Genomic DNA, 15623 nt, shown 5'->3' with positions numbered 1-15623 from the left:
GGTGAAACCCCGTCTCTACTAACATATACAAAAAAATTAGCCAGGCGTGGTGGCGGGCGCCTGTAGTCCCAGCTACTCGGGAGGCTGAGGCAGGAGAATGGCGTGAACCCGGGAGACAGAGCTTGCAGTGATCCAAGATCGCGCTACTGCACTCCAGCCTGGGCGACAGAGTGAGACTCCATCTCAAAAAATAATAATAATTATAATAATGATAATTATAATAATTTTGCCAGCTCAAAATGCTGGATTTTTGTCATTTCTTCCTTTCCATAACTTTTATCAAACACTTAAATTTTTTGTCAACACAAAACAATACATAGTTCTGCTCACCCCAGCTGCTGGTACAAGATGGGCTGAAGGTTAAAACATAGGTATTGCCAGTTGAGATACACACAGCATCAGCAGCTGAATAATTGATTCACTGAGCAAAGCTGCTCTGTGCCAGGCCCTGTGCCAGGTGCTGAGGAACCAGCAGGAGATAGGACAGGATCTCCAGCTTCACGGAGCTCATGCCCTAGCAGCCTACGCTGCAAAAATCTCTCTCCCAAACTTCCTTACTCATGATAAAATTCACCCCGTCCCCCAAATAAAGCATCAGCGAAAACTTCCTTTTCGAGTTGGAATAGACTGTGATGAACCATTTCCTGGGAAACAGAAAATCAAAGAGGGATCCTGGGGTGGGAGATACAGGGAAGTGTCCCCTCCTATGACTCCCTAGTGTGTTGAGGGTACTTAAAGACCACCGAGACAGCTCCTCAAGGACCATGACTTGCCATGAAAGGATGCTCTCCAAAGGTAGCAGGGGATGCAGGCAGTGTGCTTGGGACAGAGACCTTCAGGGGCTCTAAACAGAATTTGTTGTACAGACCTAGGGTCCTTTCCCTGGTTCTGGGCCAAGCACCTGGAACATTTGCCTCTGCTACCCCCCGGTTTACCTAGTTTTGTGCACCTAGGAGTTGTTGAGACGATCTCCCCCCTCATGGGAAAACATCATTCTCATCTTGGTGGCTCCGTCTCTGTTAGTGCAGGGGCATCTTTTCCTTGCCATTGGTGCATCAGATGCTGTCCCTGTAGGAGAGCTGTCCAGGAGCTCCTTTACCTATAGAATCATTGTCGCATGTGACAGTAGACAGTTTTCTTTCATTTTTGGAAAACAAAAAATTTGGTCTAAAATTATAAGTAACTTGTGAATTTGTTGTCTTCCAGGTCTCCAGAGTTCTCGGAGTAACCCCTCCATCCAAGCCACGCTCAATAAGACTGTGCTTTCCTCTTCCCTAAATAACCACCCACAGACATCTGTTCCCAATGCATCTGCTCTTCACCCTTCGCTCCGTCTATTTTCCCTTAGCAACCCATCTCTTTCCACCACAAACCTCAGTGGCCCGTCTCGGCGTCGGCAGCCTCCCGTCAGCCCTCTCACGCTTTCTCCTGGCCCCGAAGCACATCAAGGTTTCAGCAGACAGCTGTCTTCAACCAGCCCACTGGCCCCATATCCTACCTCCCAGGTAAACACACACACACAGACCAACCACTACAGTGAAACAGACTGCAAGATATAGGAAGTGCATTCCTCCTCTTTACTATTTTGGGTTACACCCATTATTACAGCAAGCACCCACGAGGCCTCAAGTGCAATCTGTTCACTCTTATATGTGAAATCAGAGCAGAGCAGAAGTGTCAATAATGCAGAGTGAATTCATGATTTTCTTTTCTTTTTTTGAGAAAGGGTCTTACTCTGTCGCCCAGGCTGGAGTGCAGTGGCACAATCACGGCTCACTGCAGCCTCACCTCCCGGGCTCAAGCGATCTTCTCACCTTAGTCTTCAGAGTAGCTGGGACCACAGGCATGCATCACCATACCTGACTAATTTTTTTATTTTTTCTGTAGAGACAAGATCTCGATATGTTGCCCAAGCTGGTCTCAAATGCCTGGGCTCAAGCCGTCCTCCCAGCGTGGCCTCCCAAAGTGCTGGGATTACAGGCATGAGCCATGGCCAGCCTAATTAATGATTTTCTATTAGAATAATAGCAGATTGGCTGTGCTCATTACTCTTTAAGCAAATGTTGACCAATCTACAGTCACTAACTCACAAACTTGGGGTTGAGAGGAACAGTAGGTTAAAGAGAATGCCATCCAGAGAAATCTAAGATAACTAAGGGAAACCAGGTTAGGATTTCAAAGTTGGCATGGAAAAATCAGTCATTGACTCTGTAAGTACATTAAGCCATAGGGGAAAGCCAAAGAAAACATTTAATACCTTCCTGAAGCTTTGATAGCGAATTAGACCTCCTCCCTAATTGTCTACAGATTTGAGAAACAATACTTTTATTGTTCATTAAATACTAAGTATATTGAGGATTATATCTCTTTGTAAGGATGAAAAGAAGTCTGTTGAGAAAGAGGCACATTTAAAAGTCACACACCCATACAAAAAAGTGGAAAAATTAGCTGGGTGAGGTGGCACGCGCCTGTAGTCCCAGCTACTCCAGAGCGGAGGTGGGAGGATCGCTTGAGCCCAGGAGGTCGAGGCTGCATTGAGCCAAGATAGCCTCACTGCACTGTAGCCTGGCAACAGAGTGAGACCCTCTCTCAAAAGAAAAGCAAAGCAAAGCCCATTATAGAAACACAGGGGTTGAAACGTCCTATAAATTCTAAACTCAGAGGTGGTTCTCCTTACCGTAATCATCGAGGAATGTATTTTTAACCTTTGGTCATATCCTCTATCTGTTACAGCATCATTCCTCGCCATAAACTAATAATGATTTAGAAGGAAGAGTTGACAGAACACAACAGAGAGTTAGAGGATCTTGTTATTAGTCTCTTTTTACCAATTACTAGCTGTGGCATCTTGATTGTATGAGTAATCTCTTTTGGGCAAGGGTGAGAGGACATTTCATAATTTTTGTTTTTAAGTTTCACTGTGTCACCCAAGCTGGAGCACAGTTGCACGATCATGGCTCCCTGCAGCCTTGAATTCCTGGGCCCAAGCGATCCTCCTGCCTCAGCTGGGATTCTTCAAGTAACTGTGACTACAGGCCCATGTCACCACACCCAGCTAATTTAAAAAATTTTTTTGTAGAAACAGGGTCTCCCTGGACTGGGTGTGTGCCTCACAACTATAATCCTAGCACTGTGGGAGTCCAAGGCAGGCAGATCACTTGAGGGCAGGAGTTTGAGACCAGCCTAGTCAACATGACGAAACCCCATCTCTACTAAAAATACAAAAATTACCGGGCGTAGTGGCTCACGCCTGTAATCCCACCTACTCGGGATGCTGAGACATGAGAATTGCTTGCACCCTGGAGACGGAAGTTTGCAGTGAGCCAGGATTGCACCACTGCACTCCAGCCTGGGTGACAGAGTTACTCTGTCTCAGTTAAACTTAGAAAAGAAAGAAACAGAGTCTCCCTATGTTTTCCAGGCTGGTCTTTTTTTTTTTTTGAGACGGAGTCTCGCTCTGTCGCCCAGGCTGGAGTGCAGTGGCCGGATCTCAGCTCACTGCAAGCTCCGCCTCCCGGGTTTACGCCATTCTCCTGCCTCAGCCTCCCGAGTAGCTGGGACTACAGGCGCCCGCCACCTCGCCCGGCTAGTTTTTTGTATTTTTTAGTAGAGACGGGGTCTCACCGTGTTAGCCAGGATGGTCTTGATCTCCTGACCTCGTGATCCGCCTGTCTCGGCCTCCCAAAGTGCTGGGATTACAGGCTTGAGCCACCGCGCCCAGCCTACAGGCTGGTCTTAAATTCCTGGGCTCAAGTGATCCTCCTGCCTCAGCCTCCCAAAGGGCTGGAATTAGCCAGTGTGCCTTGTGTCAGGCATGAGCCACTGTGCCCTGCCATAATTTTTATTTTTATTTTTTTTAGAGACAGCATTTCACTCTCAGCCAGGCTCGAGTGCAGTGGCACGATCACAGCTCACTGTAGCCTTGAACTCCCTGAGCTCAGGTGATCCTCCCACCTTAACCTCCCAGGTACCTAGGACTACGGGTGTACGCCATCACACCCAACTAATTTTTGTATTTTTTTTTTTTTTTTTGTAGAATGGAGTTTCACCGTATTGCCCAGGCTAGTCCATAATTATTGTTTTCATGGTTCTTATGTTATTGAATTGCCTTTAATTTTATTTTGCAAGATTCTTTTATAAGATCTAAAAGTATTCTTGCTGTTTAGCTACGTTTTAAGGAGACTGTCTGGCCAGAGTGTCCCCTTTCAGATGTGTTTTTAATTTGTTTAATATTTAGAATTTTTTTTTTAGTGAATGTTGCTGGACACAGTGGTTCTGACTGTAATCCCAGCTACTCAGGAGGCAGAGACTGGAGGATTGCTTGAGGCCCAGAGTTCAAGACCAGCCTTGGCAACATAGTGACACCCTATCTCTTAAAAAAAGGAAACTTTGAAAAGTGAATGTTACTCATGCATGTAGTTTAAAATGTCAAATAGTTCTAAAGGACTTGTTACAGACAAACAGTGGTCTTTCCCCCTGTCCTTAGGCATATTTCTCACTGCCTAGAGATGGCTACCGTCAAGCATTTTAGTTAATCTCTTTGGTATAACCATGTTGTTGTTGTTATTATTATTATTATTATTATTATTATTATTATTATTATTATTATTATTTTGAGACAGAATCTTGCTCTGTCGCCCAGACTGGGGCTCAGTGGTGCAATCTCAGCTCACTGAAACCTCCACCTCCCAGGTTCAAGCGAGTCTCCTGCCTCAGTTTCCCAAGTAGCTGGGACTACAGGTGTGTGCCACCACGCCTGGCTAATTTTTGTATTTTTAGTAAAGATGAGGTTTCACCATGTTAGCCAGACTGGTTTTGCACTCCTGACCTCAGGCAGTCTGCCCGCCTCGGCCTCCCAAAATGCTGGGATTACAGGCATGAGCCACCTTACCCGGCCTAACCATGTTGTTTTAGGCATTTTTTGTTCTACATTTTTGGTGTTAGGCATTATCTAATGACATCCTACCAATGAAGGTTAGAATTTAGTTCTCTTTCCACTCTCCCACAAACCCCACCACACACATATGTGCGCACATGAGCACACACACACACACACAATTTCCTACCCACCTTCCTCATTTATTATAATTTTGGTTAGAGCAATATTCAATATTTAGTGTTTTTATAGTGAGAGTTGACATATAGTATACCATGAAATAAGAAAATGAGAATTTTTTTCCTCCTGGGAGTTAATAAATGTCTGACTTTTTTTGTTAGCCTGGTTATCTGTACGTGTTTATGTGTATTACTAATTCAGTCCCCAACTCTTGGAGTTGGGCAGATCTCAATACATTCAAAAATAAATTCTCTAGTAGCTCTATAGGAAAGAGTGCCTGTGACTTTGTATGACTTAAAATGTCTTTATTTGATCTACCATGTAATTATTATTTGGCTGAATATAGAATTCTAAATTTGAAATAATTTTCCCTTGGAATCGATTGCCTTTTCATTTCTAAGTTGCTATTGAGAAATCCAGTGCCATTCTGACTCTTAACACTTTGCATGGAATCCCCCCTCCGCCCCAGGCTTGTAAGATCTTTTTGTCCCCAATGTTCTGAAACTTCAAGATAATGTGGCTTGGCGTGAGTCTGCATATTTGGTGGGTTCCTTCAATCTGGAAACTCACAGCCTTCATTTCTGGGAAATGTTAAAGAACATTGAAATAAAGTTTCTTCAGTGATTTCTTCCCTTCAGTTTTCTCTGTTCTCTCTCTGGAACTCTACGAATGTTGACTATCCTGGACTTTTCCTCTAATATCCTTATTTTCTCTCTCTCCTCTTTTCCTTCTCTGTGGTTGCTTCCTTGTTTGTTTTGCTTTGCTTTCTGAAAGAGTGTCTCAGCTTTATCTTCCAACCCTTCTGTTGAGTTTTTCATTTCTGCTCTCATTTTAAAATTGCTATGAGTTCTTTTTTGTTCTCTCAGTGTTCCTTTTTAATAGCATCATACATATTCCACAGATGCAATATCATATTTTTCTAAGGTTTTTAGTGGTCATTTTTTTCTAATTTATCTTCATTTTTATAATAAAATTTTTAATTGCATGAAAAGTAGAGAACATAATACAATAAGTCCTCCTATACCCATCATCTAGCCTCAACAATTAACTTTTTTTTTGTTTTGTTTTTTTTTTTTTTAGACGGAGTCTTGCTCTGTTGCCCAGGCTAGAGTACAGTGGTGTGATCTCAGCTCACTGTAACCTCTGCCATCCAGGTTCAAACCATTCTCCTGGCCTCAGCCTCCCAAATAACTAGGACTACAGGTCCACGCCACCACACCTGGCTAATTTTTGTAGAGACGGAGTTTCACCACGTTGGCCAGGCTGGTCTCGAACTCCTGACCTCAGGTTATCCACCCGCCTCAGCCTCCCAAAGTCTGAGATTACAGGCGTGAGCCACCATGCCAGCTTTGTTATCTTGTTTCATCCATACCCTGCTTTTAAAAATTGCGAATGTTTCAATATGTATCTCTAATAGATAAGGATTTTCTTAGTAGCCTAAATATTGTCATGTTGATTCTGTTTTTTTCACAACCACTTCTTCCTGCACACACATCTTTCCAAGATTGTGTGTGTCTGCTTTGGCTTCTGACTTTCATGGCAGATGGTTTCCTCGGGGCTTGGTGATCTTCGGTGCTCTGCTCACGTTTAAGAACGGGACACTGAGGGGCTCTCTCCTTGCAGTGCTACGCTAGAGCAGAGTACGAGTCTGAGGCGAAGGGAGTCATGGCGGGACAAGTGTTTAGAAAGTTTCTTCCACTCTTTGACCGAGTATTGGTTGGAAGGAGTGCTGCTGAAACTGTAACCAAAGGAGGCATTATGCTTCCAGAAAAATCGCAAGGAAAAGTACTGCAAGCAACAATAGTCGCTGTTGGATCGGGTTATCTAAAGGAAAGGGTGGAGAGATTCAGCCAGTTAGCATGAAAGTTGGAGATAAAGTTCTTCTCCTAGAATATGGAGGCACCAAAATAGTTCTAGATGACAAGGATTATTTCCTATTCAGAGACGGTGACATTCTTGGAAAGTACATAGACTGAAATAAGTCACTATTGAAATGGCATCGATGTGAAGATGCCCATTCCACTGACGTTCTGAAATCTTTCATCATGTAAATCATTTCCATATTTCTCTTTTGTAATAAACTAGTGATAACTAATGACATGCAGTGTCTCCAAAATTGTTTCCTTGTACTAATATAAACATTTCCAAATAAAAATATGTAAATGAGAAAAAAAAAAGAAAGAAAACAGGACACTGAGAAGCTGGCTGGCAGCTCTGTGTATGTGGGCAGGACTGCTGAGTGTGGTCTTCATTGTAGAATGATCTAGCTTGGTCATTTCCTTGGGAAATTTCTGGTGTCATAAGTTTTATGATCTTCTCTGGCCAGGCGCGGTGGCTCACACCTGTAATCTCAGCACTTTGGGAGGCCAAGACGGGAGGATCACCTGAGGTTAGGAGTTCTAGACCAGCCTGGCCAACATGGTGAAACCCCGTCTCTACTAAAAATACAAAAATTAGCCAGGCGTGTTAGCATGCTCCTGTAATTTCAGCTACTCAGGAGACTGAGGCAGGAGAATTGCTTGAACCCAGGAGGCGGAGGTTGCAGTGAGCCAAGATTGTGCCACTATACTCCAGCCTGGGCGACTGAGCAAGACTCTGTCTCCAAAAAAAAAAAAAAAAAAAAGATTTTCTCTCTCAGGCCTTGTCAGGTTCCCTAAAGGACACTCTTCCAACGTCCCACCTCGGCATATCTGGATTCCAGCATCCTGAGAGCCAGGTTGGGAAAGAAAGGTGGAGATCTTAAGATTTGATCATGAAGTTGCTTCTACACCCTGTGTTTTCAGTAAAGTGCCTCACCTTCTAATATCCAGAGTCCCTTAGTTTTATTCTCAGGAGTGGAACCTTCCAGTCTCCTGGCAGGCGGCGGGGTGGTGGGGGCCAGCGTGTGGAAGCACACTCAAGGCGAGGGCTCTGCAGGTCCGACTGCCCCTTACACAAACTTTGACCAGAACCTCCTGGTTTTAGCTTCAGCCTCTGCTCCCTGCTGTCCCCAGTCCCAGGGCCCTGTGGGGATTTAGTGCTATAAATGAGATTGCCTCCTGGTTTTTCCTCACTGCCAGCTTAGCATTGGGTTTTCTCAGTTCTGCTAAGCCAGTTACCATTTGGCCATCTGCTTCTCATTTTCCAGCTTTTGTCGCCATTTTCTTCTCTCCCGTTATCTTTGTCCTCGTGTTGTTTGTTATCATTTAGTGTTCTGTGTTATAGTTTAGTGTTATTTATTAATGCTTATTGCTGGTTAATGTTGTTGTAGTGTCTTAACAGGGTTTGGGGAGATGGCAGAGCTAAGGGCCTTTTTCAATCTTCCACTTTTAACCAGAAGATATGGCTATAAAAAAAAAACAAAACAAAACATGATTTTCACGGAGAAAACTGAAAGGAAATTGATTAAATTGACTGTTTTCTTGTTTAGTTATTTTAAGACAATAGAACTGGTCATTGAATGGAACATGCTTTGTGGGGAAGTAAAATTTGAGATATACTTTAAAGGAAGAGAAACGGGCTTCTCACAACATTGCACAGGACACCGCGGTGAGGGAAACCTCAGGCTTCCTCTCACTCTGACATTTCCTAATCCTAAAAGACTTAACACTAGAAACGCAGAAGCTCATTAGTGGCTTTGTGTGTTTGTTTTGCAGATGGTGTCCTCAGACCGAAGCCACCTTTCCTTCCTGCCCACAGAAGCTCAAGCCCAGGTGTCCCCGCCACCCCCTTACCCTGCGCCCCAGGAGCTCACCCAGCCCCTCCTGCAGCAGTCCCGCACCCCTGAGGCCCCTGCCCAGCAGCCCCAGGCAGCCTCCTCACTGCCACAGTCAGACTTTCAGCTTCTCCCAGCCCAGGTGAGTCCTGGCAGCAGTGTTGGTGCGGAGGGAATGCTTGTTTTGCTCTAAGTTCCAAGCTAAATGGTCACCTCCTTACTCTCTGAAGGGCTCATCTTTGACCAACTTCTTCCCAGATGTGGGTTTTGACCAGCAGTCCATGAGGCCAGGCCCTGCCTTTCCTCAACAGGTGGGTGGATCACCCCTGCCTTCCCCTCCCTTGGTGCATAAACTGTACCATGTAGGTTGTTCATTGTGTAGAACTCAGAACCAAGCAGACCAAACATGCCACTTCCCTGGTTCTGGATGTGTTCTGTGGCTAGAAGAGCCTTTCATCTTCTTTGGCCCTAAAACGCTGGCTTTGGCTGTGTTATTTAGTATCAGGCTTCAGCAGAGGAACTACTGGAATAATTGGCAGGAGACTTGATGACACTCTCGTTGTAGAACTGTAAAATCATGAACGCTGGAAGGGACACAGCACCCGCCTCCTCAGTGCCCTCATGTTGAAACTGAGGCATAGGGAGGGTGGCACCTGCTCCCACCGCAGGGTCAGAAGGTGGCGCCGCATTTTGCCTGAACCCAGGCTGGTGCACCTAGCACAGCGTGTGGCCTCCTGGGGAGACCTCAGTCCTGGGGAGTGAGGGGAGCTCCTTCTGTAAGGTATTTTCAACTCGGCCACTTGCTTTTACAGTTTAGTTTCTCCCTAACTTGACTATTTTTAATATTCCTAGATTTTATGGTATTCAATAGTATTCAGTAAGTATGGACTGGGCCCTCCGATGGATTAAGGAGTGGAAGAAGGGTTGAACAGTTTCCAGAACTTTTTTTTTTTTTTTTTTTTTTAATCTGTCGCCCAGGCTGGAGTGCAGTGGCATGATCTCGGCTCACTGCAACCTCCACCTCCTGGGTTCAAGCGATTCTCATGTCTTAGACTCCTGAGTAATTGGGGTTACAGGCGTGCACCCTTACGCCCAGCTAATTTTTGTATTTTTAGTAGAGATGGGGTTTCACTATGTTGACCAGGCTGGTCTTGAACTCCTGACCTCAAGTGATCCACCCGCCTTGGCTTCCCAAAGTGCTGGGATTACAGGTGTGAGCCACTGTGCCCGGCCAAGAACTTAATAAAATAAATTAAGATAGCTGTTTCCTAAGTAGGCCACAGATGAAGCTTTGTGGCAAGAACCAATCCTCCTTGCCTCCATGTTTTCTAAAGAGCCATTTTAGTCTAGATGGGAATCAGTGTCTCCCTGAAAAATGATGGAAACTTCTTCTTTTGAGACATTTTTTTAAATGGCTTAGAAAATTAATTTCAGGAAAGGAACCTAAAATTGGCCACAGTTATAACCAGTCCTCATAGAGGCTTTCTCATAAGGAGAAGCTTGCCTGAGTTTCCTCCTTCTGAGTGTGAAAAGGAAAGGCTTCCACTTTCTCAGTTTTCTAGAAACCAGGGAATAGGTCAGGCGCAGTGGCTCACGCCCATAATCCCAGCACTTTGGGAGGCCGAGGTAGGTGGCTTGCTTAAACTCAGGAGTTTGAGACCAGCCTGGCTAAAATACAGCAAGACCCCGTCTCTACAAAAAATACAAAAATTAGCCAGGCATGGTGGCATGTGGTCCCAGCTCTTTGGGAGGCTGAGGTGGATGGATCGCTTGAGCCTGGGAGGTGGAGGTTTCAGTGAGCCGAGATGGCGACACTGCACTCCAGCCTGGGCAACAGAGACCCTATCTTTAAAGAAAAAACAGGAAGAAAGAAACCAAGGAAGAAAAGAATCCATACTTTCTTGGTTATAGACAGAGCCTTTGAAGGGTTCCCACAGAAGGCAGTTTACAAAGGCCTTGGTGAGGCTGAGGAGACATGTCTGAGGGGCCACAGAAACCATGACCACTGGTGTCTCTTGGGATGGTGTAGTGGGCTGGGGAAAAGTCACCGCGCTGTGAGCTTCAGGGCCCCTCCTCCACCTCAGCATCTGCCTCCCTGACAAGAATATCATACATACATCACCACAAGAGCAAAGCACTCTGGGATCCTGGAAAGAAGGGAATATGTATTAGTTCGCAAGTCAGGTTTTGCTCTGGGAGCACATTGCAATACTCCCTTCCTCCTTGGAAGCAGAGGTGTGGCCTTCCTCACGTGACCTTTGATGCTTCCAGGTGCCTCTGGTGCAACAAGGTTCCCGAGAACTGCAGGATTCTTTTCATTTGAGACCAAGCCCATATTCCAACTGCGGGAGTTTCCCAAACACCATCCTGACAGGTGAGTGAGCCACCCCTCAGCTTCTTTACTGCTTTTATTTTGTTGTGTGTTTAGGTACCTTCATAAGATAGTTTAAACAACATAATATTATATAAAGCAAAAAGCGAACGTTGCCTGGGTCGACTTGACTCTTTGAGATGCAGGTGTCCAGCCTCAGAGACCGTGACGCAGGGCGGTGGGCCTGGCAGTCAAAGCCTTTTCTGAAAGATTTCATCTGGCCGAGCACGGTGGCTCACACCTGTAATCCCAGCACTTTGGGAGGCCGAGGCGGGCGGATCATGAGGTCAGGAGATCAACACCATCCCGTCTAACACAGTGAAACCCCGTCTCTACTAAAAATACAAAAAAAAAATTAGACGGGTGTGGTGGCGGGCACCTGTAGTCCCAGCTACTCGGGAGGCTGAGGCAGGAGAATGGTGTGAGCCCGGGAGGTGGAGCTTGCAGTGAGCCGAGATAGTGCCACTGTACTCCAGCCTGGGCGACAGAGTGAGACTGTTTCAAAAAAAAAAGAAAGATTTCATCTTAGGTGACTGATGACTATTCAAAAGGAAAAAAACTTGCAAAAATTGGGAGTTGTGCAACTGACTGACAAGAATGTAGACTCCAGGACAAGAACTGTGGGCCTAGGGGTGGTAAGGACGTGTGGGATAGCAGTTTAGGGGACCGTCATCAGCTGGGTTTGCTTAGTAGCCTGGAGCCTTCATGCCTCCTAAGCGTACTGTTTTCCTCTCTGGCCACCCCTTTCAGAAGACTCCAGCACCAACCTGTTCAAAGACCTCAACAGTGCGCTGGCAGGCCTGCCGGAGGTCAGCCTGAACGTGGACACTCCATTTCCACTGGAAGAGGAGCTACAGATTGAACCCCTGAGCCTGGACGGACTCAACATGTTAAGTGACTCCAGCATGGGCCTGCTGGACCCCTCTGTTGAAGAGACGTTTCGAGCTGACAGACTGTGAACAGAAGGCGGTGGAACAGAAGAATGTTTTTCTGCAACAGCCAAAATAGAATGGAATAGAATGGAGCCAGCTGACTGCTGGCTTTCGTTATCTTGACATAGAAGGAACCAATGCCACGGCTCCAGGCTTTCAGATGAGGTCCCATCTCAGACACTGTGGCATCCTCCAGATCACACAGCTATGTACTGCCTCTCCAGCCTGTGGCCAAAGTCATGTTGCAGCAGGCAGGCTGCTTGGAGCTTCCCATGAACTGGAAAGTTCACCTCCATTGCATCTTTTTCTTGGCCTTCCAGTCCATCGACGTGTAAGAGTAGGAAATATCATGTCACTGGAGGCCTCCGTGGCATTGTGTAGTGCTCAGAACCACTGATCTCCGGCTGCACCGAAGGCGAGTCCGGAGTGGGAGGCTCAGCCTGGAGTGGTGGCCCAGAGAGGGCACCTCGATGCCTGCTCTGACCTGACCCAGAGGGCAAGGCCCTCCAGCAGGGGACATTCCCAGGCTGAGCGGACCCCACGGCTCTCTGCCATGCCTGATTTACGACATGAAGAAGTTTTTGCCACAAGTCCGAAAGCAGGCTTGAGTTAGGCAAACTGAAGGCTAATTTTCATTTTCTCCCAGTTGGTTTCTGCTGCTTCAGAGAAGTACACCTTTTCCTTATGGACGAGAGGAAGAGGAAGACCATTTTATCAGTCACTGAAAAGAGTCCCCTGGCACTGATGAGCCTGAAGAGAACTATGCCCCTTCTTGGGGAGTGGGGAAGGAAGTCAGGGACCGCAGCTATCTCACACTCAGTGGCCTCCAGACAAACTCCGGACAAGCACAGACCTCCCCACTAAGAGCAGCTGGAGGAGCTGTGGCTCTGTGGGCTGGGAGTTTAATGTCACCCCCCGAGACCATAAGCTCCTTGAGGGCGGGGACAGTGCCTTATTCATTGTTGAACCCATAGCACCTAACACGTGCGTGGCAGCACACTCGTGTGCTCAAGTGAGTGCTGCAGAACAGCGTGTGCAGTGCAGGATGAATGACTGCGTCCGCCATGCTGTAAGGCAGGCTCATCTCTAGCTATCCCCCTTCCCTGCCAAATCTTCTCAGAGCTTTAGCTTTTCTAGCACTCGTGCCTATGGTGAAGCATGCACTTTAATATGCTTTTAACACTAGGTGACCAAATCACAGTGAAGCCGGGCACTGCGTTCTCCTTGGGCTGTGCTCCATGCGGGTGGGTGGGAGCTGTCTTCTGAGTACATCCGAAAGGGCTGAGCAGGTGAGGGCCCTGAGGGACCCTGTCTGGGCCCCACCCAGGAAGATCCTCCCTCTCAGATCCATGTTTGGCTCTAAATTGCTTCAAGTAGAGATTCATTCTTTAAGGTTGAAAAAATAGTTTATAGTAAAACGAAGGCCTAATTCATGGAACCATCATTAGTCATTAATACCCTCTCATAAAATAGATGGACCAGATTTCAACCACCGCCTGCCTCCTCTAACTTAGGTGAAGCCAGTAGGTTTGAAGGGGGCAGAGCACTGCAGGGGAGGGATCTAGGCTGTGAGAGGACAGGGTAGAGAGGAGGAGAACCCTGAAGGAGAGACGAAAGATGCCAGGATTTTTGCTTGGACAGCCATTGCCCTTCCAGGAGACCCTGGAGTGTATTGAGGGTCGCTGGACGGCTCCACCCAGAGGAGCAAGGCTGTACAATGAGGGTCTGAATCTGGCACACCTGTCCCTTATGTAAAAGGAGCCATCGTCACAAGAGCCTGGGCTGGTTAGCCTCTCCAGACCTCATTCCATTTCTATCTTCTGACCTTGCCTCTAATCTTTAAAATAACCCTCATGGGGTGCCCCTCCACCTTCCTCTGGAATCTGTTTCACATTTGCCCCAAATCTTTGCTGTGGAATTGGGAAATCAAACCAGAGTTCTCCTCGCCTGATTTCCAGCTCAGGAAGGGCCTGCTGGCCTGCCCTTGCCAGCCCTGTTCCCAGTTACACTTTCAGATCCCTTTGTGCTCGAGACCTCAGAGGGGAGACTTTTTGTTAAAGAGCCTTTAGTGGCAATGCTACCCAGCTCCCCAGTGTGCCAAAAAAAGCCAGCTCCTGTGTCAAAGGGCTCCCAAACCTGATCTCACTCCCAACAGGGGATGGTGCTGATATTATAAGAGTTGTGTTTTTATAAAACAGTTCTCAGCATAGTCCACTTTTCACATAGTGCCTTACCCGTGGGTATCATCATATCAGGGTCCCAGTTCAATTTGTCTGCACAGCAGCCACCCTGCCTGGCAACAGGAGACCCCAAGACCTACACAGTGAACCCCACTGCCCCACAGGGGTTCTCCAGGTGACTTGTGAAAACAGGCCTCCAAGGGAAGGGATTTATTTGGGGGCGTATAGTAGGGGCAATATGGTTTAGCACTGAATTCAGTTTGTCCTTAGGTCTACGAGTGCAGTCTTTTCTTGTGAAAGGTTTTGGGCGTTGTACAACCCACTCTGCCTAGAAGGTGTGGAGGACTCCCCACGGGCAGGGTCGCCCTGGCCCGCAGCACGTGAGCCTGCACTCACTGTGGCCTTTGTAACAAAACCAGGTGTGGTCCTCAGCATTTGAAGCAGCTGCATACTTCATAGTAAACTATTTTTCAATATTTAGTGTTGTCACAAGAAATCGATCATTGTACTACTCTCACTTATAGCAGTTAAACAGCATAGAACTAAAAACCTGTCTGCATTTCCATTTTTTCTTTCTGTATGGTTGTGGGTTTTAGGACATAGAGCGTTAGAAGGGTTTCTTGATCATGTCATGAATTCTCCTTTGTCCTGTTTCTCCTGTTTCATTTCTTCTGTATATTACCTGAGCTGTATATTACCTGAGCTGATGTTGTATCTTCAAGTCCATATGCGTATTTGCAGACCTTTCCCATTCCCACTCTTGTTGGCTCTTCTGATTTATGCACAGATGGTTCCCAGCATGTGTCCAGTGTTTCATGGATGGGACCATCCCAGCAACTAATCAGACTTCCTGCCAGTGTCCTGACCCCCAGGGCACCCTGTTCAACCATATTTAAAGATTGGAATTTGTATAAAGTTGCTTCCAAGTTTTATAATGCATCATTTTACATCTTTCGTAATTAAAAGCAGCACAATGAGGTTGTCTCTGCATTTGGTGGTGTTTTTCTTCACTTGGATGAGGGGTTGATGGGGAGCCTTGCTCTCACCGCCTCCTGCACAGCTCAGCCTGCAGCTGGGATTTGGGGCCTTGGCAAGGCAGGCCCTGCACCAGCTGTGGGTCAGGCCTTCTTGTTATACATGGAGGGGCACTCAGTTCCCTTAGCTGGAGGCAGCTCAGTCTCCTGCCTCCGCAGCCAGCACCCCTCCACATGTCTGCCCACCGCCCTTCCTCCACCAGATGCTCCGTCCTGGGTTGGCCTCTAGCCCTGTCCCTTCCCCAGACCCCCATCCCAGCAGGGTTCAACGCGAACAGCCACATCCAGCGCTTGTCATAAAGGTGACTGTCTCCTGAAATCTTACTTGGAAATCCTGTCTCTCTGATTATAACTTC

At 46.8% G+C, this 15623-nt stretch overlaps 1 protein-coding gene and 1 pseudogene across 2 annotated transcripts; both read left to right on the top strand.

Annotated features, from left to right (window-relative positions):
- Positions 1-1186: 1186 nt before the first annotated feature.
- LOC113221084 (CREB-regulated transcription coactivator 3-like) lies at positions 1187-15223 on the top strand. Of its 2 annotated transcripts, none has more exons than XM_026450450.1 (5): positions 1187-1505; positions 8692-8892; positions 8981-9061; positions 11022-11124; positions 11875-15223. In XM_026450450.1, exons 2-5 carry the CDS (start codon positions 8692-8694, stop codon positions 12078-12080), a joined length of 591 nt encoding a protein of 196 aa, XP_026306235.1. In that variant the 5' UTR covers positions 1187-1505; the 3' UTR covers positions 12081-15223. The 2 variants fall into 2 exon arrangements, with proteins under 2 accessions (XP_026306235.1, XP_026306234.1); XM_026450449.2 differs by having other exon boundaries at positions 1188-1505; positions 11872-15223.
- On the top strand, positions 6722-7456 carry LOC111528649 (annotated as a pseudogene).
- Positions 15224-15623: the final 400 nt, after the last annotated feature.

Source organism: Piliocolobus tephrosceles, unplaced genomic scaffold (assembly GCF_002776525.5).
Source record: "Piliocolobus tephrosceles isolate RC106 unplaced genomic scaffold, ASM277652v3 unscaffolded_20153, whole genome shotgun sequence".
Classification (NCBI taxonomy): domain Eukaryota; kingdom Metazoa; phylum Chordata; class Mammalia; order Primates; family Cercopithecidae; genus Piliocolobus; species Piliocolobus tephrosceles.
This window is presented reverse-complemented; position numbering and strand designations above follow the sequence as displayed.

Bases quoted from the DNA above. Each gene is read 5' to 3' on its own strand.
- LOC113221084 (XM_026450449.2), top strand. From the start codon at position 8,692: ATGGTGTCCTCAGACCGAAGCCACCTTTCCTTCCTGCCCACAGAAGCT. The intron at 8,893-8,980 runs GTGAGTCCTGGC...TACTCTCTGAAG, and splicing joins TTCAGCTTCTCCCAGCCCAG to GGCTCATCTTTGACCAACTT. The intron at 9,062-11,021 runs GTGGGTGGATCA...TGATGCTTCCAG, and splicing joins GCCCTGCCTTTCCTCAACAG to GTGCCTCTGGTGCAACAAGG.